Source organism: Canis lupus, chromosome 9, assembly GCF_011100685.1.
Source record: "Canis lupus familiaris isolate Mischka breed German Shepherd chromosome 9, alternate assembly UU_Cfam_GSD_1.0, whole genome shotgun sequence".
Lineage (NCBI taxonomy): Eukaryota > Metazoa > Chordata > Mammalia > Carnivora > Canidae > Canis > Canis lupus.
The window spans coordinates 30749942-30777919 of record NC_049230.1 but is presented as its reverse complement, the minus strand read 5'-3'; the positions used below and the strand labels follow the sequence as shown (position 1 = coordinate 30777919).

The 27978-nt window shown below is 42.0% G+C and overlaps 1 protein-coding gene across 3 annotated transcripts; it reads right to left on the bottom strand.

The window, feature by feature from the left end:
- Positions 1-660: 660 nt before the first annotated feature.
- On the bottom strand, positions 661-27471 carry LOC609690 (phosphatidylcholine transfer protein-like). 3 transcript variants are annotated; one of them, XR_005364532.1, is made up of 8 exons: positions 27253-27471; positions 11215-11332; positions 7712-7791; positions 4432-4604; positions 3494-3561; positions 2325-2371; positions 1563-1667; positions 661-907 (listed from the first exon to the last, which is right to left on the bottom strand). XR_005364532.1 is itself a non-coding variant. In XM_038547803.1 (6 exons), the coding sequence occupies exons 1-5, from the start codon at positions 27394-27396 to the stop codon at positions 3540-3542; spliced, it is 537 nt and encodes a 178-aa protein (XP_038403731.1). In that variant the 5' UTR covers positions 27397-27471; the 3' UTR covers positions 1130-2371; positions 3494-3539. The 3 variants fall into 3 exon arrangements, 1 of the variants encoding a protein (XP_038403731.1); XR_005364533.1 differs by lacking the exon at positions 1563-1667 and having other exon boundaries at positions 669-907; XM_038547803.1 differs by lacking the exon at positions 661-907 and having other exon boundaries at positions 1130-2371.
- Between the last annotated feature and the right edge of the window lie 507 nt (positions 27472-27978).

The following is a 27978-nucleotide window of genomic DNA, read 5'->3' as shown; positions in this document are numbered from 1 at the left end:
CATCTTCTCTAAATTATTGAGTACCTACTATTGAGTACATTCCTTTGAGTACCTACTATATAGTCCCCTAGTAATCAAAGGAAAATAACTCTTCCAATCCACAGAGATCTTAGTATGTGAAGAGACAGACATGGAAAAAAATAAGTGTTAACCAAAGTGCTACAGGAAGGACGTTTACAACTTTCAAATTCCAAATGACACCCCTAGCCTTTGTGGAGAGGCATACACTGAGGAATCAGGTGCACCCTCTAAAGCACCAGTTCTACATATTCTGCACCTCTGACATTTACCAATTGGCTCACGGGTTTTGTTTCCCACATAACCTTGTATTTTAATGCTGTGTAGATTGTCTTCTCCAAATTAGCACAGAGAAATGCCAAAGAGTCAAAACTCTACTAATTATTGCAAACTTTCTGACTTTTTCTGTAACTATTTTGCCTAGAAACTCTGCAAAAGTAGTGACTTCAGAGTTCTTAGCAAATTATCAAAGGCTGTTGAAAGATATGGGATGCATGACACCAACTGAATTTGATTCTCTACTGAAAAACTGTAATTGTAGTGCTGTGTTTCAGTGACTCTATACTTAAATTTTCAACTTGATCCTCTATTACAAGACACATTTAGATTTCATTTATCTAAAATTAAATGCCAGCTACATTACCAATAATGATATTTTAATGGTAAATTTATGAGGCATTCACTTATTTGCCTAAGTCTATCCATAAGACCACAATGACTGAGGAAGGGACTGACACATCGTTGAGAGAAAAGTCATAGGATGGTTATAGGATCTACTGGAAAGAAATGTTGTCTTCTTTGACTCAGCATGAGTCTGGAAAGGTACAGGTCTACCTTTTGCTGTCAGCAGTAATCCGGTCACCAGACACAGCCCAGCATCAAAGATAACCTGAAAAAGAATATACCCAAATTCTAATGTCAGTTTGAGCACCTGTATCAACCCTAACGTGAGGCCACTCTATACCTGGTCTTGCATATAAATGCACCTAAAATCCTTTTTTATACTCCAGGTCATTAGTCAGGTTGGATGTGCCTTGCAAATGTTGACACCTAACTGATTCAACCTCACAAAAGGAACATGGTAGAAAGAAAGCTGCAAACAAGAGAAATATAAGTCACTCGGTATTTATTGGTATCAATCTATTTTCCCAGAGAGCAAACATACAGTCTGACATCTCCCATTTTAATAAATCCTCTGCTTCTGTTTTCACATCCTGAATTTCTATGACCTCTAATCAAGGTTCAGTACCATAATACTGTGGTTAAAATGTTTCCCTGAGATCATGAAGGCTGTGCCTTTAGCCACGGAACATCCTGGTTTACCAAAATTCAGGAGAAAACAAGGAATTGGAAGTCTTTTGGTGGTCAAAGAGGCAGGCAACTTAGGTTGTATTCCTGAGGAAAAGGTGGAGAGTTGATCAATCCACTAGTATTTCCTTGGCTGTGAACTCTATCTGTTCAGTATCTCTAAACGTTCTAGAAGGTAATTCATTTTATTGCATAGAAGGACACTTTATCACAGTGCTGTGTGCAGAGCATCTTGCCTTTTGCTAACTTCCAGAGCCATCGTGATGCCTCAGTTTCCAATAAAATGCAGAATAAGCAAGGTATGCGCAGCCTCTCCCCTGGGGCATGTGGGAAACAGAAATCTAGACATGGATGATGAGAAAAAAAGTGGTTATCACATTAAGTGCTTAGGCCTCTACTGTTTTTCAGAATGGTTTGAAATCAAAACAGGTCATGATCTTCCACAAGTAGGAACGGGAGAGAGACTTACTGCATTATCACCTCACGCTGCAGCCAAATCAATACACTAAAGCATAAGGCAAATGGACTTCAGTCCATATCATCCAGTCTTGTTGCCCTGAGACTCCACTCTGAAGGGGATGGGGCTCGCAGCAGCCCCTCCTGAGCTGCAAGAAGTCACATTCTGGGAAGGAGCCAGCTCCCCGGGATCAGTTGCTCCTGCATTGTTGTCGTTCCTCCACCCACCCATCCCGCTGAAATGGCACAATGGAATGATTGTGTTCTCTACTGAGGACTTCCCTTTTTAAAAATAAACAAGCAAGAGTTTCCCTATTCTGACCCATATTCAACAGTGGAAGAAGGCAGCCAGTCCCGGGGTGGGGAGACTGGGAAAGGAAGCCCGGTGTCAGGCAAACACACTCAGGGAGGAAATACTGGATAGCTTGCAGGTCTCCGAAAATGGAAAGTAAAAGGAAAGCAGAGCTTCAGGTGGCTTTAGCACTTCCAGAGAAATCATTCCATGAACATACAATCCCCATTCTTAGGTTCTCCTCTTGTACCTCTGACAGGCATTGGCCATGTCATTCAAGAAGACAGGAACACTACCCTGCAAAGCAAAGGAGAACTGTTACTTCTATGTCCTCATAGACATTACTCTTGATTCCTTGGGATAGGGCAGAGGTAAACAAAGAAGGTTTTGAGAATTATAAATATGACAATAGGGCCCCTGTACAATTTCTACAGAAATGGCCACAGACAATGTCAAAAGGTTGAAGGCACAGGTGAGACTAGATAGCAGCGGATCTGTTGTATATCTTGGCTTTGCTAGTAAAAACCAAAGATTCTTCTGAGACACTATTTTTTGAAAAGAAAAAACACAGGAAATGGGATTGGGTTGGGTTGTGGGATTCTAACCCAGATATCAGAGAAAGGACTTCTTCTACACAATTAGGAAACAGTGAGGATGTGGGGCAAAGGACAGACTAGTTATTCCTTAGTGCTGAGCACTGTGCACGACTTTCCCCAGACACTGCATTATTTTCACTATTCTACAGGGTCAGTAATACTCTCATTTAGAGAAAGGAAGAAATCAACAGCTTCCCTAAAATATACAGACAGAAGCAGGGCCAGGATTCAAAGTCACATGGGTTTGACTCAAAGCCTGTGTGCTCTGCACTCTCCCAGGGAATGTGCCCAGACCTCCCACCAGTATACAGGACTCCTACAAAGCACTGAATGGTTCTCATAGAGCCATTCAGAGCCATAGAGAGGTTCTCCGGCAGGACAGTCTCTAACGATCAGGCCAGCACTGTGGTTCTCTCTCCTTACAGAGAAACAACAGTGACAAAACTGGAGACTTCAGGCTTGGACATGTCTGGTGGTCTCTCGAGCCAGGCTGGCCCGTCCTACTCTATAAGCAGATGCAGGGCTCAAAGGCACCATTTTTCCTACAAGGATCAGGCTATTGTCTGGAGGATCCAGAGACTGATCCTGTCAGGGTCTTACTACCAAGCAGTGTCTGACATTCCAGCTAAGGATTCTTCTTTTGTCCCAGCCCCCACATCCTGGGTGTTGGCAACCTCAGTCCTAACTGTAGTCACTCAACCAAGCTGCTTCATAAAAGAGCCTCATTAGGCCTGAGACATGGCATCTCCTCAGCCTGACAGCCCTGTGGGCTAAGTCAACATTTGTCAAACACACTTCCCCCATCTGCCTCCTGGGATCTCACCTTGGCGACCCAGTTAATGAGCCAGGACGGAATTAGGCCACCCGGGTTATCGAAGTAATACATGAAAACTAGAGGGGAAAGAAAGGACAATTCAAGAGAAGGAAAAATGTTAGAAAAACAACTACAAACTCTACAAACGTCCCAGCCCCGCACCTTCCTTCATCAGGCCGAAAGCAAGAAGGGATTCCAGAGGATTCTTGTGTCTTCCCTTCCAGAATATAAATGTTTATATATAAATATTTATGAAAACATAGCCACAGGCACATTTTTCTGATACTTATTCAATGCCCGGCAAGTGCTAGACATTGGATATAAATTCTCATTTAATTATTTTTCACTAATTATCTTAGTCCAAAGGATTTGGTAAAATTAAACCCCCACTTATAAATGACAACATGGAGACTCAGAGCAGTTAGGTGGCATGTCCAAGGTGACAGATCTGAAAAGCATCAGAATTATGGTTCAGATTTTGCCTCACATGCAAGTCAAGGCCACACTGATTCCAGTACAGCAAGTGGCTGTGTGCCACCGCTCTGTTCACAGCTTTTCTCTGTGCGGGCTGGAACTCAAGGCAGGCAGGAGCTTCATCCTCAGAGTCAGTCCTGCCAGCCCTCTTGCCCACCCCTATGCCCAAGGCCCTATGTATGTATCTCAAGTACTAGCCTGTACTGGATTACAAAACCTTCTGGTTTGATTTCCTCTGGACAATGCAAGAGCCAAGAATGGGTTGAGTCAGATTTCAATACCCATCATGCATTCAAGTAAGTTTTGGGAGGTTAACTGAGTCTCTCCCCAGGTTTTGCTCTCTTGTTTGTTTTATACCCATGCCCATTATCTGACCTCAGGTAATAAGCATCATGTATTTTACAAGCCACACAATCAGCATGGCCTTCATAGAGTGGCCCTGCCCAGTATGCCATCATGGACCCCGCCTTTACCTTTGCTTCCCCTTCTTGCCATCACTCTCGATTGCCAGGCTCTGCTTGTACTGATTCACCCGGACCACACCAGACCTCTCAGCAATCTGAGGTACAGAGGTGCTCTGAGCCAGGATCACGTGGATCTTCCACCCGTTCAAGTCCAGGTCTCGCCGCTGTTGGATATACACGTACTATACTGCCAGTCAAGGCATGATATCAATGCCAGCATTTCAGATGGGTGGAATGAAACCTCTCAAGCCAGAAGCAATGTGAGATAATTCTATTCCTCCCCCCTGGCATTTGCCCCCTTATACTGTTCCTTTACTTCCCTGTCCTGTCTCCCTGGGTGCATACCAAGATTGTGCCCCGTACTACTTGATATGCTCATTTGACAGCATGCATTATCTACTTATAAATGATTCCTTGACGTTTTCAATTATACAACGAAAGGACTCTTCCCTTCTCTGAGAAGGCACTATGAGATAGAGGATGGATCGCTCATCAGTGGTGTGATTCTGCATTAGTTACTCAACATTTCTGAAGCTAGGTTTCCCTCTGTGGGAAAAGGGAATCAAGTTGCCCAGCAGGCAGGTTTGCTCAGAGCACTGGAGAAAGACTGGGGCAGAATAAGTACTCCATAAACACTGGGGTCATTCCACTCTGTCCTGTCCTCCCCAAAGCACTAGTTAGTGACGCCTATGCACGTAGGATCTTCAAGCAATGTTACTTATACCTAGTGGTCAGAGGAAGAGTAATGAATACCTGAATATTTAGTACCCAGATGTCCTCACTCTGGGTTAACACTAGTCAACCACCAAGAATAACAAAGCCGTTTCATCTCTGTAAACACTCACAGAACACTCACTATGTCTAAGGTACTATTCTAGGGAAGATAATGTAATCCTAATAAACAGTGAAAGCTACCAATTTTTAAGCCCTTCCCATGAGCCTTACATATAGCATCACTTTTGATCCTGAAAAGGTCCCTGTGAGTTTGGTGCCATTATCCCCAGCCTACAGATGACAATTTTGAGACTCAGAAGTAAAGGAACTTGCCAAAGATCCCATAGCTCAACTGGAACCTGACTGCAAACTCAGATCTGTCTCCAAAACCTAATTAGACTTTCACAGCTGCTCAGGCATCAACAGAATTTTAGGTTTCACACTGAAGTAATTCAAAGCCTAAACAAACAAAAAAATCTCTAAGTATAAGGTAATATACTCATTGTAACAGCAACAACCATAGCCCCATGCCACCTCAGAGTTTCTACAGCACCCACAAGGGTCCCAGCCATCATTCAGGCACTCTGTAGGATGGGCTACTGTCCCCATGCTCTATGGACTGACAAGTAAAGTTCTTAAATGTTTTGGTGTGGAGAAATTATGCTGCTTTGGCTCTGGCTTTCCTCCCCCAAGCCTTTTACTTTTTCCTCACAGCAGAAATTGTCCCACTGTCTCCTAAAACTTGCTCATCTCATGTGATAGATTGTCACCTGACATTCCATTGAGGAAAAATCAACCTGATACGTTGATTAAAACTTGGCAGAGGTCTTCAAAGGGTTGGAAGGTCCAGTGTGCCATAGAGCCTATGATCAGAGAACCACTAGTTCACTGAGGCCCAGAGAAGTGAAGGGACTTTTCCAAAGATACACAATAAATGAGAGTATGAGCTCACATTCAATCTCGGATCTCTGGCTCCAAATGAAAGGTCTTTTCTACTACACTATTCTCTGTTCTCAAAAATTTAACCCGTAATGGAGAGACATGCATATAGAAAGATTAAGAAACTCATTATGTGCTTGCGTGGTATTGGAAAACCAATTAAATAGAACTTCAAGTACCCCAAGTGTCTATTCCTAGGACCTATCCCACAATGTCACAGTGAGGTTAGAGAGATGGAATCATGCCCTGGTCAAGGTCAACATCTCTGGAAACAGATGGACCTGGGTCCTGAACCTGCCCCTACCAGCCACTAGTGTGTGAACCAGAACAAAGTTCTGGACTCCTCTTTGCCTCAGTTTCCTTGACTGTGAAATGAGGATGATGGTACTTACTTTGCACAGCTGCTGGAAGGATCGGGGAAAACCATATAAAATCTAAGTGATTATGTAATCCACAATATGTTGAAGCACATACCATATGTGTACAAACTACCTAGCAGTATGTGAAGCAAGAAATAAACCCTTATGGAGTTTTTTATTATCCGAGGCCAAAGAAAGCACATAGACACAAAAACACACACAAACAATATACATAAAATACAGCCACATGTCCTTCATTTTCTAGAGAATAATTATTTAGGAACATACAGATTTATACAATGTTAAAGATAGAAAAGATCCCGGTGACCATTCAATTCAGTGGTTCCCCAAAATATTTTTTTAAATTGACAAGACCATTTGTTGACAGTATCTTCTATGGAAATTCGGTGTGTAACACACTCAGGTATTGTGACTGAAGAGGACAGTGAAGAGGGTGGAAATCTCACCTGTCAGTCATCCTGACCCCATCCTGCCTGTCCTCAAATTTCTATGCCCCTTCCTAGGATAGTCCTAAAAGGGCTTCTTAGAACCTTTGAGGCACAGCTAACTCCCCCTGCCCCACATCCCATTCAACTGCTTTAATGATAAAGGAGGCAAATGAGGTGAAGAAACATGCACCCACATTCACATACAACAGTCAAGGAGGGATCACTATAGGGTCAATAAAATGGGAAGGGATATGGGGAGCGGTGGAAAGTGGGGGCCTGAATTCCAGTCCCCACTCTGCCTCTAATCATCTGTACATATGCCTTCATCATTTTACCTCTTAGAGCCGACTTCCATTCTAGACTGAGGGAATGTATCAAACACTCTTTATAAAAAGTTCTTTCCTAAGTTCCCTATCCTATGGCCCAATAATTTCAAGCCTTAGAAAATTTCTCAGGAAACTCTGAGCTGCCCTCCAATGACCACAATCACAAGGCTCCACATGGTCAGGTGCAGACATCACACTCTGAGGTCTCCAAAAGCCACACAAGAAGCAACAGGCTTCTTGATCCTGGAGACCCAGGATCGAATCCCACATCGGGCTCCCTGCATGGAGCCTACTTCTCCTTCTGCCTGGGTCTCTGCCTCTCTTTCTCTCTCTCTCTGTCTCACATGAATAAATAATCTTAAAAAAAAAAAAAAAGAAGCAACTGTTTTAGCAAATGCTTCCACAAGAATCAAGGACAACTGTCCACACAGGCTGGGCATACCACCATTGGGTGATGGCCAAGGGGCACAGAAACGCTAAGAAAACCAAGTAGAAAGGATACGTCTCGGTTGTACATGGGAAAAGGGTACTTCACTTGCCAGTAGACCACGGTATCTCCATTGTATTCCAATTGGTAGAATTCTAGAGAGAACAAAAGAAGTTAATGTATCTGGAAGCTTCCTGGCCACCAATTGACAAGAAGCCTCAGTCTGATGACCTCTAAGGACATGATAAACCGCGGGGGGGTGGGAGTGAATGGGTGACAGGCACTGGGGGTTATTCTGTATGTTAGTAAATTGAACACCAATAAAAAAATAATAATAATAATAATAAAAGGACATGATAAACCACTAGCTCATAAGGCAAAGATTCAAAAAAAAAAATCATACAGATTTATTAATGTTGAAAGCTTGTTCCCCAGGACACACTCTGGTAGACATAAAAACATGGTAAAATATAAACTAACTCAACAAAACATGTGTATTGTGTAGCACAAACAAGATTCTCAAGTAGAACACAATGAAACAAAATCAGGTTCCAAAAATAAATGTTCAGGTTTTTAAATCAGGGCAACCACCAGATGTCACTAGAGTACCAAATGTTTTGAGACCTCTCTGGATTTCTTGACCTATTACAGCTTGCCTGGGACTCAATCACCCAGTCTAGTGTGTTCAGCTGAGAAATGAATTCTATTCCATCATTCTTAATATTCATATTCTCTGGCTGGATAAAGCAAAGGAATTCGATGACATGCACACCTTGTGACACTGAGCTGCGCAGTACCCTCCGTACTAACCATTTAGAGAAGGAGCCATGCCAAGGCTGCTGATGTAACCACGAGAGCCCCTTGAGGAGATGCTTAATGTATTATTTAATGTATGTAATGTAAGGGAAAATGTATTATTTAATTCAGCTTTGGAAACAAAACCTATTAAAAGCAGACTATGGATTAAAGAGCTTGCCAACACATGGTGCCATGAGAGGCTAAAGATAGCCCTTGAGAGTAAGGGAAGAAGTGGACATGTTACCTTTTCATGCCCAACATCACCTCCCCCTTCCTGGACCAACAATCTCAATTCTCCTTCAGGGTATCATCCTTCCCCTGCTCCTTGACTATGTGGTTTAAGCATGACTGACTCAGCATTGATTTCAGGGCTGGCAAAAATGAGCAAGACATGGCCTCAGTGATTTGTTCAGGGATGGTTCATCTGGACAGGGTCTTACCTGTCACTCTAACACATTCAGGCCAAAAATGGTGGAGTAAAGACTCTCAGGTATATCAGATATATCACAGAATATCTAGAAGGACCAGGGCACCTGTGTAGCTCATTTGAGCATCGGACTCTTGATTTCATCTTGATCTTGGAGTCGGGGACTACGCCCCATGTTAGGATCCAAACTCAGTGCAGAACCTGCTTGAGATTCTCTCCCCTTCCTTTTCCCTCCCTCCCTAATCCTCTCCCAATTGTGCACACTCTCGCTCTCTCACTAAAATAAAATTAAAATCCTAAAAAAAAAAAAAGAGCATCTAGAAGCACCAGAGTTAGACTTAGAACCTCAGAATTGTTCCAGAGAAGCAAACTACTGCTGCTACAGGACTAGACACTATAGTGTGAATGGCTGATGCCACGTACCAAACATCAGAGGTTCTGCAACTGTCTCTCCCATAGTCAGATACCTTAGCCCTATCATCACCAGAAAACTGATTGTGCATGCTGCCTGCTTGCTCATGGTGTTCTCTCTCAAACTGAAGCTGTACGTTGTCTTACTGGCAACGTCTATATTGCATCACTGAACTATGGCTGCTAAAGAGACTGAGGCAGAGAACCTTCTCCCTTGCATGGGTGAGCATCACAATTCACCCTAGATAGAAAGGGCATTTAGAAACACTGAGAGACCAAACCATGACAAACATCCATAAGGTGCCATGACAGCAAACTGTGGGACTCCTGCTGCCATGACTAGGAAAGTAGAATGCTCATTCCTGTTCCTGTGGGGTTATTTACATGGCTAGACTAGAAGCCTGGATCTTCTGGTGGCCGCCCCCCCCCCATGACATAAGATTCTGCCTCATAATTAGGTCAACTCAGAAGAAAACTGAGTCAAGATGGAGAAAGTAAGCATTAGATGCAGCTGTCCTGGAAGTCAGAAACCCCTGGACTTTTCAATGCCATGAACCAATGAACTCTTTTTCCTTTTCTTCACACTGGCGTTTGTTAACTTCTTACTGTATGCGGCCAAGAGTCCTGACTCTAGCAAAAGTCTTTCAGAGTTTACATGTGCCTTGGCTAGCTCTGCAGTTCTAGTGCACTGTAACTGAGTGGCAGAGGCCACTCCCAGTTCTAAGTGACAGGAGGATCACCTATTTCATGCCTTTCATAGCTGTCCACTGTTTTTAGGGTAAAATCTAAGCACTGTAGCCTGGTGCTAGGCTGGATGTAGGGATCTGGACATACCCCCATCCCTAGCTCTAGAGTCTGCTACACCGACAAGCCAATAAAACAAAATCGCTCAGTTTTTGAACATGCCATGCTGTTTCATGCCTTCCTTGCTTTACTCATGCTGTTTTCTGGGCTCAGATGGCCTCAAACAACTCACCCCCTCACCCTCCCACTCTCTCACCCATATACATTCTTATGTATTTTTGTGTTTTCCATTCTTGTTGTTTATAAAACTTGATTCAACTTCCAAAACACAACTTGGATCAGAACAAGATTTTCATTTTAAAATATCATTTATGAACTGTTAAAAGATGATGTCCATGGGCACCTGTCCAGCTTCTACCATGCAGCACTATCCTCAGACAGCCACCATGCCAAGGACCAACAAGGTTGCCTCACTATCCAGAATTTATAGGTTAATTCCTGCCCCCAAAGACACTTGTGGATGAGTGCCCACATTTTCCATTTGAGGAGATGTTGACTTTTTCTGCCCCACTGGCTCTTGGGCTGTTGCCCCAAGTGTACTACTTTTATTTTTTATCCCTTTTTGCACAAAGGTGATAAAAACTTTTTTTGAATGTAGCAGGATATTGGAAGGTAACCAGTGATATTTAAATTTGTTGGCACATAAGTGATTGAACTTTCGATGAGAATACCCCATGGGCACTCTTCAACTCTGATTCCACGAGAAGACAGAGGGTAAAGGAACTCAAAGAAATCCGAGGTCCCTCCAGTTATAAGACAGCCAGTTCCCAGACAGATTTCATAATGCTGGGGTTTCTGGTACAGGTAAGGCCTTCGTTTAATTCTGCTCTGAAGCCAGTGCTGGTTACAGGTCAGATACGTCCTCCAGAAAACCCTCTATGATAGATATATGGGATGATGACAAACTTACAGTGAGAACAAAGTAGCCCCTGGAGCAAATTGGAGAGTGGCATCTGAAAGCACGCAAAGAACCACAAGCGCATGTTTCAGCCCAGCACTTATGACTTCCATACAAAGTTAAAAATAAAACATAATATAGTAGAGATTAAACCCCTTGTTTTCTATGCGCTAGATAAATAAGAATATGTATTATTTTCTAGAGATGATTAAAAGGTGATTAATAATATCTGTCACTCACCTTCAATATATTCATCCCATTGTTTTCTGTAGTCTAAGTCCATATAGACATCTGCAAGTACATCCGGCAGACAATTGTCCAGAACACCATAGACCTTATACTCACAAAGTCCAGTCTGCTATAAAAACAGAACAGGCAGAAACAACCTATTGATTGTCAAATTGAGGGACAGCTGGATCACACAGCATATGAAAAACAGCTATTCATGCAACACCATTATTCACTACCATATTAACACAATGATGAAAAAACAGATGAGGCCCCTGCTCTCATGAGTCTTATATTCACTTATAGACATTGGTGGTGATAATGGCTATAAATGCTACCTAGGTAATTTGAATAAGATATATAAGGAAAGTTTTATAATTAGTAGTGCCTAGTTTGAAGGAGAGGGATTCCTATATAATCAGGTGGTCAGAAAAGGCCTGTATGAGGGATAACCTTTATCAGAACATCCTATTCTAAATATCAGAATGAGCTGATCATGAGAAGATAAGGAAAACTCATTCCCAGGTAGAGGAAAGACCCTCAGGGTGATGAACTGGCATGCTCAAAGAACAGATTGTCATGGGTCCAGAGAACTGTGGATGGGGAGAGTGGTATGGGCTGAAATCAGAGAGGTAGTGGGGGCCAAATTCCAAAGGGCTTTATAAACCAGGGTAAGGGATAAGAATTTTGACTACTATGGAAAACCCAAGAGTGACTTTAAATAAGGAAATAATAAATAAAATGATGATTCTTGCTGCTTGATAGAGAGTAGTTCATAAGGGAACAAGGAGATGGGCTTGAAAACCAATGCAGTAGTCCAGATAAGAGATGACAGGGATTTAAACAAGGAGGTGACAGTAGTGATGGAGAGAAGTCCAGTGATTTAAGGATATATTTAGCAGTAATGTCAACAGGAAGTGCTGACAGATTGCCTGTGGGTAAAGAGAAACCAAAGAATTGCCTCTTAGAACCTCTGCTTGAACAACTAGGTAAATGAGAGCTTCATACCTAAGACAGAGGAATGTTGGGAAGAGGTGATTGTGGGTTGTAGGAAAGTTAGGAGTTCTCCTTTTGAGTTTGAGATGCTTATACACATCCAAGTGGGAGAATTCAGGGGACAGGTTGCTATTTTAGATACCCACAGGGGATAATGAAATCCAACATACTGTTTTATCAATTCCAACACAGAATTTTGCAACAACTACTTCTTTTAACTTAAGATCCAGTATGTAAGGGAAGAGACAGCACCTTCAAATCACATTAGTCCCCATTATTCATAAAAAAAGACCATTTCCAGATTCCGAAGAACAAGAGATTTCCCTCTTTTTTCTTTTTCCCCACATGAGTCCATATCCTTGTTTTTGTGAGGGTTCTGGGCTGGAGTTGGCGATGCTACACATTTTATTTTCTGTATAATGGCAACTAAAAATTCCCTTCCCTTACTAAAGGCTCTACTATTAAGATTAAACCAAAGGTGGGTCACCTGGGTTCTCTGGCAATTGGGCATCTGCCTTAGGTTCTGGTCATGATAGCTAGGTTCTAGGATCCTGTCCCAGGTCAGGCTCCCTGCTCAATAGGGAACCTGCTTCTTCCTCTCCCTTCCTCACTTGTGCATGCGCTCTCTTTCTCACAGATAAATAAATAAAATCTCTAAAAAAAATAGTTTTTAAATAAAAAAAATTAAACCAAAGGCTTTTAGCTTAATTTCCTGCAAGAGTGAACAAACAAAACAAAACAATGCCTTCAGATTGACACATTATTCTATGTGCTAAAGCAATGTTACTGGCTAATCGAACTTGAACAAAGTTATCCTTTTAAACCCCATGCCAAGGACTTATGTGAAGTCAAGAAGTAAATAAACATGGTGATACTTTCTAGAGACCTTGAGGCTGCAAGACCTAGATTCCTGGTTCAGAGAGCATAACCCAGAGAAAAACACATCTTAGTTTAAGAATCTCATATGTATGTTAAAGCACCTGGTAAGAAATGGAAGATGAAACTGAAACTGAATTCATAAAGTTCTTCCAGGGCTAAAAAGTATGTGACTTTATACCAAGGGTTTCTAACCAGCAAATGACAAACTAGTAGATCTGAACCCGTCTCGAGCTGTGCCGTGGATACCCCAAAGGAAGGGCAGACTGTCAGGAGAAACATCTACCTTGTATCCCCTCCCCTCACACATATGGGAAGATAGTGAGGGTTTATACATACCCATTCATTTACTAATCAACTGTGGAAGAGAGACTCTTAGTTCCTTGTTCAAACATATTGGGGCCCCATTTTCTGTAAACACTGACTGAGCAAGAGGGATAATTATGCATTGAGATAATGATTCAGCTTACATGATGTAACTTTGGTTATCTGGATAAATTAAGACAAACTGCTTCCTTAAACTGGTTCCCTTTCCCTTCTGAATTTAGTTACTGCCCTTAGTGACCTCAGGCCTATACATATCACAGAAAAGAAAAACAGAAAGCCCCCTTAGGAAGAGAAAAATAGAATGATGTGATTTACGTGAATACAGAAGAATGAACTATTGTTACAACTTCCTTCAAACACTCCCTTCATGGCAGAACTGAGAAATGCCAAGACTCCAGAGGAACAAAATGCTTGGTAACACATCCCTCGTCTATCAATAAAATGTTCAAGTCATCAACAGCCTGCCCAAATTCTGGGATCAAGGCACTTTTATACCCATTATTTCTTTGCATTATTTCTCTCTAAAAAGAATCTCAACAAACATATTTTTGTCTTTTTAAAAATAAAGTTAATTTATTTATAATTGTAGAAACAATATTCATAATAGGACAAATGGAAAATGCCAAAAAAAAAGATTAAGATAAATGAAAATGGCACATAACTTCATAATCCACAAGGACCTATTTTAATATTTGATATATTTAAGTACATAAATACTTCTATATGTTACAAAATGGGAATAGCATGGCTTAAACAACTTGTATTCTTATTTTTAACAAGATATAAAGAGGTCACACCTAGTTTAATTCTAGTTCTAGTTTAATTCCTAGTTTAATTTAAGTTACACATTTCCAATATTTTAAAAATATAAATATTGCTGGAATAATCTATTATTTCATATGGACCAAGTTGGTCCATAATTCTCATTCTTTCATTATGAAAGCTTCCTTAGAGATAAATTTTAGGGTACAGGGTATTACCATTTTAAGATTCTTTATGCTTTTTATAAGACCTTAAGAAGTTAACACCAATTTATACTCTTGCCAGTAGCACAGGAGCAGCTCATCAAGATTGGGTACCATTGTTTCTAGAAACTATTTGATAGGAAAAAGCATGAAACTTAACTTGATTGGGGAGAATTTTTTATTACTGATGTGTAAGATCTCTTTAAAATCAGAAATATAAACTCTCTGTATATGTTTCTAAAATTACTAGTACTTCAATAAATGATTCTAAATAGGTGGTGATTGGCTCAAGAGGGGATTGGCTTCCCTAAAGCTCCTCCAGAAAACTATTTCTAACAATGTCCTCCATTTCTATATATGCTGTAAAACATGGTGTGTACTTTTCTAAAGCTCCACTTGAAAATAAAGTAAAAAATTATCAGTAGTAGAGAATGAGTAAATATCTTGTATAGAATACAATGACCAGGAGAAACAAAGATTTGGTATAGCATACAGTACCTTCTTTCTTGCTAAGAGAACCTCTGTAGCAATGTACACAGTGAACTTTGCTGGTCTCCTAGGCAGTTTGAATATGGATGTTTGGAGCTGCAGCAGCTATTTTGTGACAAACATGAGGAGAAAGAGTAAAAAGACCCAAGCCTTTTACCAGCATCATTCATTATCTGCTATACCTCTGCCAGCAACTACTGACCTCTGCCCTACTTGTTAAGTGAGAAAAATAAACTTGTCTTTGAGTCACTGTTAGTACAGTTTCCTATTACTTGTCCCTAAAAGCAATCTTAATTGATACTTAATCATTCCCAACAGTGATTTTACTTGAGTCCTATGATGTGGGAAAATAGTGAAAATTCAAAAACTCCCTTCTCCTTTGTGCTCTAGAAAAGAGATTCTTGCAAAGAACCACCATTCCCCATGTGACTTAGAGTTAAGACTCACAAATGCTGCCCTTGTTTACCTGTGACAAAGACACAGACCCTCCGAATTTCCCTTTCAGTGCCTCATAAATGATCAGCTGCATGACTTGTCCCACAGATCAACTGCAACAAAATGCTTGCAAACCAAACTGATTGAGCTTCTCTCCTACTTTCAGGCCCCTAAACGTTGGCCCACCATTGGCCTGAGCCACCATCCAGCCCCTCCTGAAAACACACTGGCCTCAGGGTAAAATATTCTCTGACCTACTATCCAGTCATGCCACCTTTCATCTCAATTGCCCATACTGTCTCTCGCCTTGTTTACTTGTCTCTAAAAAAGAAAAACTCTTTTTTGCCTAATTCCTGAGACACTCACAGATCTTATGGTCCAAGTGTTCTCCTTATCACAATAATCTCCCCCCTCACTCTGCGATATTCCTTTTGAATAAAAGTCTCTCCTTACTAAGTCCAGACTTGTTTTTATTTGGCACTCTTACTCAAAAGTAGAATAGCAGACTGCCAGAAGAGTGCCGGTAAGACTTAGGAGCAAGTAAATGCATTAAACCAGTAGAGAAGTGCAGAAGCATTGCTAAAATGCACTGTCAGGGAAGAGAGGTAAGAGATAATAGCCACGTTAAATGGAAGTATATTTAATTTTGCATATTTACAACTCCATGTATTCTGTTACAGAAAGTGCTACCTCCTTCCCCAAGTCAGAAAAAATTATAATTACCAAAAATCATCATAAATTGTATTACAAAAACTTATAAACTTGCTAGGACCCACTGTATCCTTGGCCTCCAGAAGAAATCAGATGTAGACCTATTCTTGACTTTTCAGCTTAAAACAGGCTTCCCTTGGTGATCTGGCAGTGGTCGCTGCACAGCTGTGTATTCAGTACTTGAAATTTTCCAATCACTTTGACCTGCTATAAATTATTTTATTAATACTAGTAATTGTTCAGCTTCCACTTTTATATTCATTACCTCATGTAATCTTGTTAACACAGCCCTGTGATAGAGATGGAGATGTTAGTTTTACCTCCATCTTTATGGGAAGAAATGATGCTCACATAGGCTAAATTACTTGCCTGAGTCCCATAGCCAGAAAGAGGGTGACATGGGCCCTTCTACTTCCCACAAAGTCTCCTTTTAGCTCTACCTTTGCAGATTTTCCCCACACCACTGTTCTAAACCATAATCAAATGACTAAGGTAAGAAGACCCAAAACATAGGATCCTAGGGCCAGAAGGGGCCTTAGACCTTTATGTAAAAGATATCAGTGACTTGCCAAAAGCCCCCACTGATGACACTGTTGGTGGCAAAGCCTGGATAGGAACCTGTTTCTTCTGGTCCCCAAGCCAGTGCCCCTATCCTGCATCATCAGGATGGACCTTCCACTCAGATGCTCCCCTAAGGTCCTAAGCTTGGTGTGTTTGTCCAACAGGCCTCCAACTAACCAGAGGAGGTATGTTTTAGAGGCCTCTTCTGTAGGGATTCAGATCCAGAGCAGAGGAAAGGCAGAAATGGAAAAGGATGAATAATACAACTTCCAATGATTAGTGCTTTGCTGTCTTTCCATACAGTATTCCAAAGAATCATCTCACAAACCAGAAAATACCCACTGGAGGTTACAGCATAGGCTCAAAGTCACAACCCAGTAGGGTCTAAGCTCTTCTACCTGCTAGCCTTGCTTTCCACAGCTGCAAAGTGGGTTGAATAAGAGTGTGTACTTAAGGGGATGATTGTGAGGAGTAAATGAGATCATCCACCATGGTGCCAATCAGATATTAGATATCACTTTCATTAATAAGGTAGGTATGATGATCCTCTTTTTCCAGATAAAGAATTGAGGATCAGAACTGTAACATAACGTACATTTTTTAAGAGAAACTAACATCTATGGAGTACCCGACATAAACCAGGGACTATGCTTAGTGATTAATAACTTGCAATAATCCTGTGAAGTTAGCATATCATTATCTCCACATTTTTATAAATGAAGAAATGGAGGTTGGAGGCATGATTGGGCAATTTCCTACTGATACCACTAATTTTCAAGATGTTCTATTGTACTGGCTCACTTGTCTAAACATCAGATTGTTATATTTCTCAGCAAAGTTGATTCAAATGCACAAAAGAACTTGACATGGTATTTTCAATTGCATTCACAGGGCTAACATGTTTTGAGAAACACTACTGCCAATAGAACACCTACTGGTCCTATATAAGATAAATTCTGTAAGAGCTCATGTGTTTATATGTAAGAAATGTCAACATGTCATCATGTTTGCATTTGACAGTTGCAGCACCCCCAGAAGACTAATCCTTTACCTGTCCCTGGGAGACATCCTATAACTGTCCCCGGCAGGATTTGGAGAAAGGCATCACTTAGTCTCTGCAATTGATGATGTCATCTTCACTGACATCACTAACTATAACAGCCTTGATGAATCATATTTGTCTACTCCTGCAATGTACCTTTCAGTGTGTGCTGAATTTTCTCAGCCTCTCACATAACAGCTCATTCCTATTCCTCAGTGGGGACAAGAAGCCTCCTGAATCTATGACTGTGGAAGCTGACCAACTCCAGCCTTTCTATGGCAAGTGACAGACTCCAATGGTATGAATGTAAGCATCTTTAACCCAAAGGCATCAACTCTAATGACAGGAATCAAAGCTACAGCTGCCACTGGGAATAGTTACCAAGATGGAATGACAAAAGGCAGTTGAATAATATCTTATATTACTCTCAGAAAACATAGCAGGTTTAATGCCTAATGATTACAGATAGCTAGATAAAATAATAACGATAGTTAAAACTTGCTGAGTGCTTACTGAATACCAAACACTGGGCTAATATTAGATTACCCCACATAATCCACACAATGATAATATGACATATAGAGCATCAGTGAACCCATTTTTCAGACAAGGAAACACACAAAGGAGTTCTGAGGAATCTCTGGAAAAGGCAAGTCAACAGAGACAGGAAGAAGATTTGTGGATGTTTGGGACTGAGAATAGAAACAGGGAACAACTGTAAATAGCCAAGAAGTTTCTTTTGGGTGTATCACCAATGTTCTAAAATTAGACTGCATGAAGTTTGCACAACTCCATAAATTTATAAAATTTATGAATGGTACACTTATGATATGCAAATATTATGCTATACAAATGCTACCTCAATAAAGCAGTTAAAATAAAAAATAAGCTGTGAAACTCACCTAAAGTCATGTAGCTCATGATCACAGAACCTGGCCTTGAAGTCAGTAATCTGTGGCCTGCCTCCAAAATGTCGCTGACCTCTCCAAACATCATTGGATAAATAAAAACCTGTTGAAGTGCATATAGTTATAGTGAGGGTAAGCATATAATTTATCATTCCAGCCAGAACACTTTTGAGAGTGAAAGGGATGTGATAAGAATTTTCACCAGGACAACAGGTAGAAACCAGGCCCCTTGTGGGTATACTGGATGGGATATATATACTCAACTATGGCTCACAACAAAAACCATTTTCTTTACTGAGTGCTTCAAATTGTATCCTCTCATTGGATCCTCATGCAAATTTGTCAGGACAGGAATTATCTCCAGTTTGTAGATGAGGAAACAGAAAACCCAGCTAGGGTCTCCGGCTCAAAAGTCCTAAAATCACAGAGCAGCTAGGCATCAAAAAGATACTTTAGACTGGGAGTCGCCAAATTTGTCACACTGGTTATCTTTGAACAGTCCATAGGCTAAGGATTGTTTTTACTTTTCTAAGTGGTTCTATAAGCACCACATAGTATCTTCCATTTTGAAACTTGGCCCACAAAGAGTCAAATATTTACTAGTTGGCCCTTTAGAGAAACAGTCTGGTGATTCCCGCTTGAGACCACTGCCACCACCACTTCCAAAACATACCACTTAGGGCAATTCTGAATTGCTACAGAAACTTATTGCAATGACACATGAGAGAGGAAGCTTTGTGTCATGGGATTCATATTTATATCCCTTCTTCAGTCATGTGCTGTTTACCATATAGGCTCAGCTCACCCTTCATTTTTTTTTAAGATTTTATTTATTTATTTATGAGAGACACAGAGAGAGAGAAGCAGAAACATAGGCAGAGGGAGAAGCAGGTTCCCTGCAGGAAGCCTGATACGGGACTTGATCCCAAAGCCCTGGGATCACGACCTGAGCCAAAGGCAGACACTCAATCACTAAGCCATCCAGGGGCCCTTCAAACCACCCTTCAAAGTAAATCTGCCAATCTGAAGCACACCATACCAATAAATACCAAAAGCCTTAAATGTATCCTATTCAAACTCAGAAAAGAAAAAGAGAAAATCGACCTCTAGAGTAACATATGTGGATTACACCAGGCATCTCATTAGAAACAATTCATACGAAGAGAGAGTGGAGTAAAATATATAGTATGTTGAAAGAAAAAAGCCACCAACCAGGAATTCCATATCCAATGAAACTATCCTTCAAAAGGGAAGGAGAAATAATAGTTTTTCAGGCAAATAAAAACTGAAGAAATTCATCAGCAGAGACCTAAGCTCTGGAAGAAATGTTAAAAGATGTTCAAACAGAGAAAAAAATGATATAGGCCAGGAAGATCTACATAACATAAAAAGGGCTGTTTTATTGTCTTAAAGCTTCTCAAAGGTATGAACCCTGTCTTATTCATTAGGTATCACCAGGGCTTACATAGTGACAGGCACACGATAAGTCCTACAGACTGCATGAATGAGTACATGAACAAATATTTTGCAGTTTTCTTTCCATTAACCCAAAGGTAGCTATAGAAAGGTGACTTTCCTAAAGTAAATGGCAAGATGAGGTTGTTAGGTCTACCTCTAAGCTTTTCTGGGTCTTAAACGCACATTAAAAGGCACAGGCTAACATTCAAAGATTCAGAGTTGCACAGACTCTCCTTTTCTTACAAGAATATATTCATTTGAAGGATGAAACAGCCTCACAAAATAATGTCAGTGGACAGTGAGCTTGGGAAGTAACACACTATTCCCATTGGAGGGTCCACTAGAATTCTCTTTCCACACAGAGGTGGTAGGCACTGATGTCAACAGCAGGTTGGAAGACCACACAGGACCCATATTCCACTCAGCATTGTTCCAAGTGCAGCCCCTGGTTCACCCTGGTAATGTTATGGTATTGTATCCAAGAATCTCAAATGCCCAATCCTTGCTGACAAGTCATTTATCCTCTCAAAGGGCCCCCTAGCCCAATGAAAATTGGGGTTTTGCTTTATTAATAGTCACCTCCCGTGATCCCCATGTAGGAATTCAGTAGAGACAGAGTGAGGGCATGAAGCATGGCTTATACCTAGAGACAGAAGTGGAGACTCCTACTCACCCCTCTCACCTTCATTCACCCCAACTTAATTCTTGGAACCAACATTCCATCCAGCCTCACAACACATGCATATCCTGAGAGAGAAGAGAGGAGGAGAAGACCTGAGGCTCTAATGTATCCATCCAGTTGTGTGCTCAGGAAGATGGAAAAGGAGCAACAGAGAGCATGAGCTAGACAGCATAAGAGCTGGCCTCCGTCTGTAGAAGGTAGAAGGGTGCCATACATGGGTGCTCAGGATTCAGATGTAGTGGCCCTGACCACTAGTAAAACATGGCTTGATAAGTGCCCCAGGTTCAATAATTGTTCTATCACTCATGTTGGTAACTACCCCTCCCTCAGGAGAGAGGCAGAAGGATGAGAGAAGGGGGCAGAACAGTCCTGTATCTAAGTGAAGACACTGATGATGCAAATCGGATTATGATCTCACCTGTGGGATTGCTACTGGAACTATTCATCCACTGAGGTACATCTGTTTTTGTGTGAGTTAAATCTCTGTCTCCCTCCTAAAACGAAACTTCCTCTTTCCTCAGCCTGGCAAAAGTGCAATTTCTTACAAGTGCAATACTTTTGCATTTCAGTAGGTGCACAGCATTGAAAAGAACAGTCCCTAAGAAGAACTGCCTGCTCCTCACCAAGCTCAATGATTACAAGACCCTATTACAAGACAAAGGCACAATACAGGCAGTCCCTTCTCACAGTGCCAGACATTCATTTTAAAATGTTATGAAAAAAAAAAAATTAAAAAAAAAAATAAATAAAATAAAATGTTATGAGCTCAAGGCAAACCAGATAATCTCAGACTACTATTTACCTAGTCTAAATGAGGATAGTTCCCCAATGACCCTAATGAACTTGGGCTTTGAAAACCCTCTCTGGTACATTCCTCCTCCAGAAACTTGCATGATGCCACCTCGCACTTCATTTCTATCTCCGCTCAAATGTTCTCTCTGCAGAGGGGCTCTCCAGCTTCCCTTATCTAAAACATACCACATCACCCCTGGCCACCACTGCCATTCCCTTTCTCTATCCCTTCATCCCACTTTACTTTCTTCAGAGCATTTTTCACCCAACATCTCATTATATACTATGGATTATTCTCATCAGGGAATGTCATTCATTCTTCAAGAACTCATTCACTTTTGAAACAGTAGGTGCATCTGCATCTTCCTGTTCACGGCTTATCCCGAGTGCCTGTGAGGGTGACAGCACATGGGAGGCATTTGATGAATATTCCCTGGATGAAAAAATGAATGACAGTGGACAGAATGGAGATTTTAACCCAGGACTATGTGCCTCCAAAATCCAAGTTCTCTCCATACCAGTGGCAGCTCTGGGCTAGTTTTCCTTACTCTCCAGAAAGAGAAAGTAGTTCTTGCCTTGAAGCAAGCTGTATATTTGGTGCTGAGCTTATCGAAGCTGGTTCATGTCTAGTTACTAGTTATGAGGTTTTGTGTGGCTCACTTCACAAGTCTGGGTCATATTTCCATCTGAAAAATAGGAAAATAATCTTGTCCCTACCCATCTTCCAGGCTGGTTTACAGGCATAAAAGAAACTGATATTGGACAGCATTTTGTAAGTTAAATCATCATGTAAAGGTAAGTTATTAACATTACTACCTTCAGAGGAAAAAGAGAAGAGAGAATGGAAACAGAGCAGGCAAAGGGAGTAAAAAGAAGTGAACAGAAAAGATGATGGTATTGGCCAGAATGGTTTCAGAGACACTTTCAAAGTCCAAAAATTCTGTGATTTAATAGGAAAAAGGAAATTAAAAAGTATCAAAATACTGTATATTAAAAGTGGCAATCTGTCCAAGAACATGATTCAGGATTATTTATCTACTAAAAAAAAAGTTGACAATATTTTTCAAATTTCAAAATGTAATTTGTTACAGTGGAGAACTCAAATTCCTCTATACTTACTTCAACCTATTCAAAACAGGCAATAATAGATCATCATCAGAGCTCATGATGGACCGACATAAATGACTATATAAATCCAGATGTTGGGGCAGCTCCAGTGGCTCAGTGGTTTAGCACCACCTTCAGCCCAGGAGACCTGGGCACCTGGGATCAATTCCATGTTGGGCTCCGTGGAGCCTGCCTCTCCCTCTGCCTGTGTCTCTGTCTCTCTCTGTCTCTCTCTCTCTCTCTATGTCTCTCATGAAAAAATAAATAAAATCGTTTTAAATCAATCAATCAATCAATCAATCAATCAATGCAGATCTTGGACTGGCTTTATAATAATAGGGATATTCACCTAGAAAATATGCTCCTTACCCAAGTCATGGTAAAGACTCTGATAGAGGTTCCCTTTCAGGATGCCTGGGTGGATCAGTGGCTGAGCATCTGCCTTTGGCTCAGGTCATGATCCCAGGGTCCTGAGATTGAGTCCTGCATTGGGCTCCCTGCAGGGAGCCTCCTTCTCCTTCTGTCTATGTCTCTGCCTCTCTGTGTGTGTCATGAATAAATAAATAAAATCTTTACAAAAAAAAAAAAAAAAAGAAGGGTCCCTTTCATAGGGGCACTACATGTAAACTTACTGCTGCAAAGTTCAAGCAATCCAGGAAGACTTACCAAATAACCTGTCTCAGTTTCCCTTGTGGGTCTTACAGATGCCAAGAAAAATCAGAGGTGGGGACTCATCTCAATAGAGAGGAAATCTTTACATGGTATTAAGAAATAGGATGAATGAAGCAGATGTTGATAGGCTTAAGGCAAAAGCCTTAATGCAGCACCTTTGAAAGTTACATGGATCAATGGGACCTCCCAGTGGCCCTTCAACAGGAAAGGGTCCACTCTGATTACACCAGTTGTTGGAGTTTCAAAAGCCAGAAAGCAAAGACTGCAAAAAGACACCTCACCTAGACTCACCAGCAGCAATGGTCAGGTAGGTTATCAAGATGAACATTTTCAGAGGGGCCATTGTCTTCTGGTCTGACCCTCAGTTGGGGACCTGGGGACCCAAGGCCATATGCACTCGTGGGTAAAGGGTTTGGGAGGGTGGAAGAAAAGATACATAACGGTCACATGCAGGGTGAATTGAACACCACTGGCCCACAAAACAGATCAAGGGCTTTGGGGCAGATAGGTGCAGGTCTACTCAGAGAGTGGGACAAGATGAGTTCACTTTTGATAAGGTGTGGTATTCAGATGAAAAGATTTACTAACTAGAAATTCGAGGGACCTCCCTTCCAGGAGGAAGGTAAAACATGGGAGTCAACCTGGAAAGAAAATGAGGCTTCAACAAATAATGCTGGAAATAAAGCTGGAAAAAGCTAGAACCCAATAAGAGTTCTAAGAAAGGGTTCATACCCTGACCCAATAGGGCCTCTTGACATTTTAATACAGATGAACGTCAAAGGGGCTATGGGTGGTCCTGCATCCTAGCTGCTGAGGCTCAAGGGTACACCTACTGGAATCCCATGGCCCTTTAAACTTAGAGAGGTTATCTGGGAGCACCTGTAATTTACATCAGTGTACCATGACTGCCTTCCTCCCTACGACAGGTTGAAATAAGACAATAGTGTGGTTAGTACGGATGGAAACTATTCTGAAGACCACTCATGTCCTCCCCAGCAGAGGGAAATGGGCCTGCTACATAACACTACATGATGGAAACAATACTCAGTACAAAGCCAGTCACTGTCTCAGCTCACAGGCACAGAGCACAAAAGCACAGGCCCACTGGAGAGGTACAGGGTAGAGTGGTCCGGCTTGGCTAGAGGACAGGACAGGGGGTACGCAGAGGAGTCGTGGGAGATAAAGCTAGAAATGGAAGTTGGGACCAAACCAGTTCAGCACACAAGGTAAACAACTTATGACAATACAACTTATAATTTTTCAACCTTACAAAGGCACAAAATCAACAGGCATTCAGTAGAAACTGTACTTTGAATTTTGATCTTTCCCTGGGCTAGTGATACATGGCACAGTACGTTCCCCTGATGCTAGGCAGGGCAGGGAGCCACAGGGCAAATAACTGATACACTTATTACTATTCTGCACCCAAATGATCATTCTCTTTTTCATTTTTAGTACACCACCCAATAAATTACATGACGTTCAACATGTTAGTATTAAACGCACTTAGTGTTAGATGATTTTGCCCAACTGTCAGCTGATGAAACCATTCTGAGCACAGTGAAGATCAGGGAGGCTAAGCTATGACGTTCAGTAGGTGAGGTGTATTAAAGGCATTTGTGACTTATGATATTTTCAACTTATGATGGGGTTATCAGGATATAAACCAACCATAAGTTGGGAAACATCTGTAGCCTGCCCAGCAGCATCTGCCTTCCTTCAGAGAGGGAATGCAGGAGCCTACTGCTGGCACAGGTCTGGAAGAGCACAGGGGAGCTCTGATCCCAATTCAAACCTTCAGCAATCAACTTAACCTTTCCCCATACTCACTTTCGTATGGGTAAAAAGGTGCTAATTACAGTATCTTACATTAAGACTGACATGAGACTACTAGATATTTACCCGAAGGATAAAAAAGTGCTGACTGGAAGGGGCACATGCAGCCCCATATTCCTAGCAGCATTATCCACAATAGCCAAAATATGGAAAGAGTCCAAATGTCCATCGACTGATGAATGGACAAAAATGATGTGGTGTGTGTGTGTGTGTGTGTGTGTGTGTGTGTGTGTGTCTACGGACTATTACTCAGGCATCAAAAAAGAATGAAATCTTGCCATTTGCAACAATGTGGATGGAACTAGAGGGTATTATGCTAAGCAAAATAAGTCAGAGAAAGACCTATATCATGATTTCACTCATGTAGAATTTAAGACACAAGACAGATGAACAAAGGGGAGGGAAAGAAAAAATTAAGATAAAAACAGAGGGAGGCAAACCATAAGAGATTCTATAATTGAGAGAACAAACTGAAGTTTGTTAAAGGGGTTAGTAGGGGTGGAAACTATTCTGAAGACCACTGTGTGGGGGGATGGGCTTAATAACTGACGGGTATTGAGGAGGGCACTTGGGAAGAGCACTGGGTGCCCTATGAGTGATGAAGCACTACTCCTGAAACCAACACTACACTATGTGTTACCAACTTGAATTTATTTATTTACTTATTTATTCATTCATTCATTCATTCATTCTTGAATTTAAATAAAATAAAATATAAAAAACAAGACTGGCATGAGGGTTGAGTAAATCAGCGCCTGTGAAGCACTTGAACAGTTCCTGGCATATAAGGCATGCAATGTGTGCGCTATGACCCTAGTTATTCTTAGCATTAATCTGCAACCGACAGTGCCACTGAAAGGAGAGGGATAAGACCAAAGCCTCCCGTTCAGGTGTTTGATCAGACTGTAACATGTAGAAAGGAAGGGATCAGAGAGGTGGAAGGCCAGGAGGCCAGTTAAAGAGGTCACTGCCATTCTAGGTGAGAGGTGCCACCCAAAGTAACAACCAACTAACAAAACTTGGCCAACGCCTGGATGTGGCCGGTAAGGAAAAATGGAACAGTCAGAGAGAAGAATAAAGGATTTTGTCTGAAATAATGTCCATTCTTGCACAGAGACAACATTTGAAACCTCACTCAGAAATTATTTCTGCCTCTTCTGGGCTGTGAGCTTCCTGTTCATCTTGTCACACTCAGGGGCCCTGCTACACACAGGTTCTGAGTGCCTCCCTACTCTACAGTATAATACTCTGGTCCTCTGCCAGGAAACCCCGATTTCACTTACTGTGCCTAATGGTGACCTTTTAACCTGTGTGCCATGCAGCTGCTATCACACAGTGTAGATGATGACAGACCTTAGGGGCAATGCAATCCGTCCACTTGGGTAGCTACCTGGTTCCAGGAGCACCTGGAGACTTGCTAATAACTTAGAGGGCGGGGGGAGGAATGGAGTTGGTTATCTTTCTGCCTAAAGCTTTGGACTAAATTAGTAAGTAAATTACAAAGGGGGCATCCTGGAAAAGAAGCCCGAGCCTGAGATGATAGTAGCTCCCTTCTCAGGCTCACCACTCCACACTCACGCTATCATCCTGCACCCCTAGTCTCTGAAAAGTCCAGTCTCTTTTCCACTTGTATGCAAATCCTAAGGTTCTCCCCACCCCACCAACACACACACACATACAAGTGGCACCCACCAGAAGGGGGATCTACGTCCCTTGCAGGCATAGGGCCAAGACTCAGCCTACCCAAGTTTTAACCCTATTCTTTTTTTTTTTTTTTTTTTTTTTTTTATTTATGATAGTCACACAGAGAGAGAGAGAGAGGCAGAGACATAGGCAGAGGGAGAAGCAGGCTCCATGCACCGGGAGCCCGACGTGGGATTCGATCCCGGGTCTCCAGGATCACGCCCTGGGCCAAAGGCAGGCACTAAATGGCTGCGCCACCCAGGGATCCCCTTAACCCTATTCTTAACTGCCAACAAACCACTGCCACTAGGGGCCTCAGACCTGAAGCTGAATTCCAATTGCTTCTCAAAGCATGGGCTAAGTCAGCTGCAGGCACTGCTCCTGTCTTGCTTCTCCCAGCTCCACAAGGCCAACTCTAACCCAACTACCAAGGCCACAGCCCAGCATTCCCCTAGGGAGTTTGGCCCTGTTGAGTATCAGCCCCAGGTCTTCCAGCCATACAGCTGCTACCTCATCCAGGCGCCTGTAGACGCAGATGCCTTGGGCCTCCACCATCAGCTCCCAGTTGGCCCCGACCAGCTGGAACCGCTGCAGCTCCATGCAGACCTCCCAGAACTGGTCATCGGAGAAGCTACCACCAGCCGCACCCTCCATCCTTCCACAGCCACCACACTTCTGCCTGGGGAGGAGGCAGCCCCCTCCGTGAGTTTGGGGGCGGGCCTAGAGGGTGTCCAGCGTGATTGGCAGGGAACCTGAGGAGTGATAGGGCCCTAAAGGACTAATGGAAGGCGTGGCTACAGGGGGTGGGGCCCAGAGACATAGGCGGGGCTGAGCAAGAGAAGGCGGGGATAGAAATAAATAAAACCAGAAAAAAACTGGACTTGATCTGGGGGAAGATGGAGGGACTGGGAAACTGAGGAGGCATCTAGACAGAAGGAAAATGTTAAAAACTAATACGATCTCAGAAACCTCTCTGTAGCCCATCTCATACTCCTCCCCACCCCCATATCTTCCAAACCTGCTTGGGTGTCCCTCCTTTACCATCTCTACAGAATGCTGGAGAAAACTCTGAGGCCAGGGGTCCTCTTGGTTGGAGAGATGGACAGCACAGGTATGCTTGATAATCTCAGGAGTCAGATACTAGAAGTGAAAGCTATTCCAGTGCCATTTCTATTCTCTTATGAGTTTAAAAATATTGTTCCAAGAGGCCCCTGGGTGGTTCAGGTGGTTGAACAT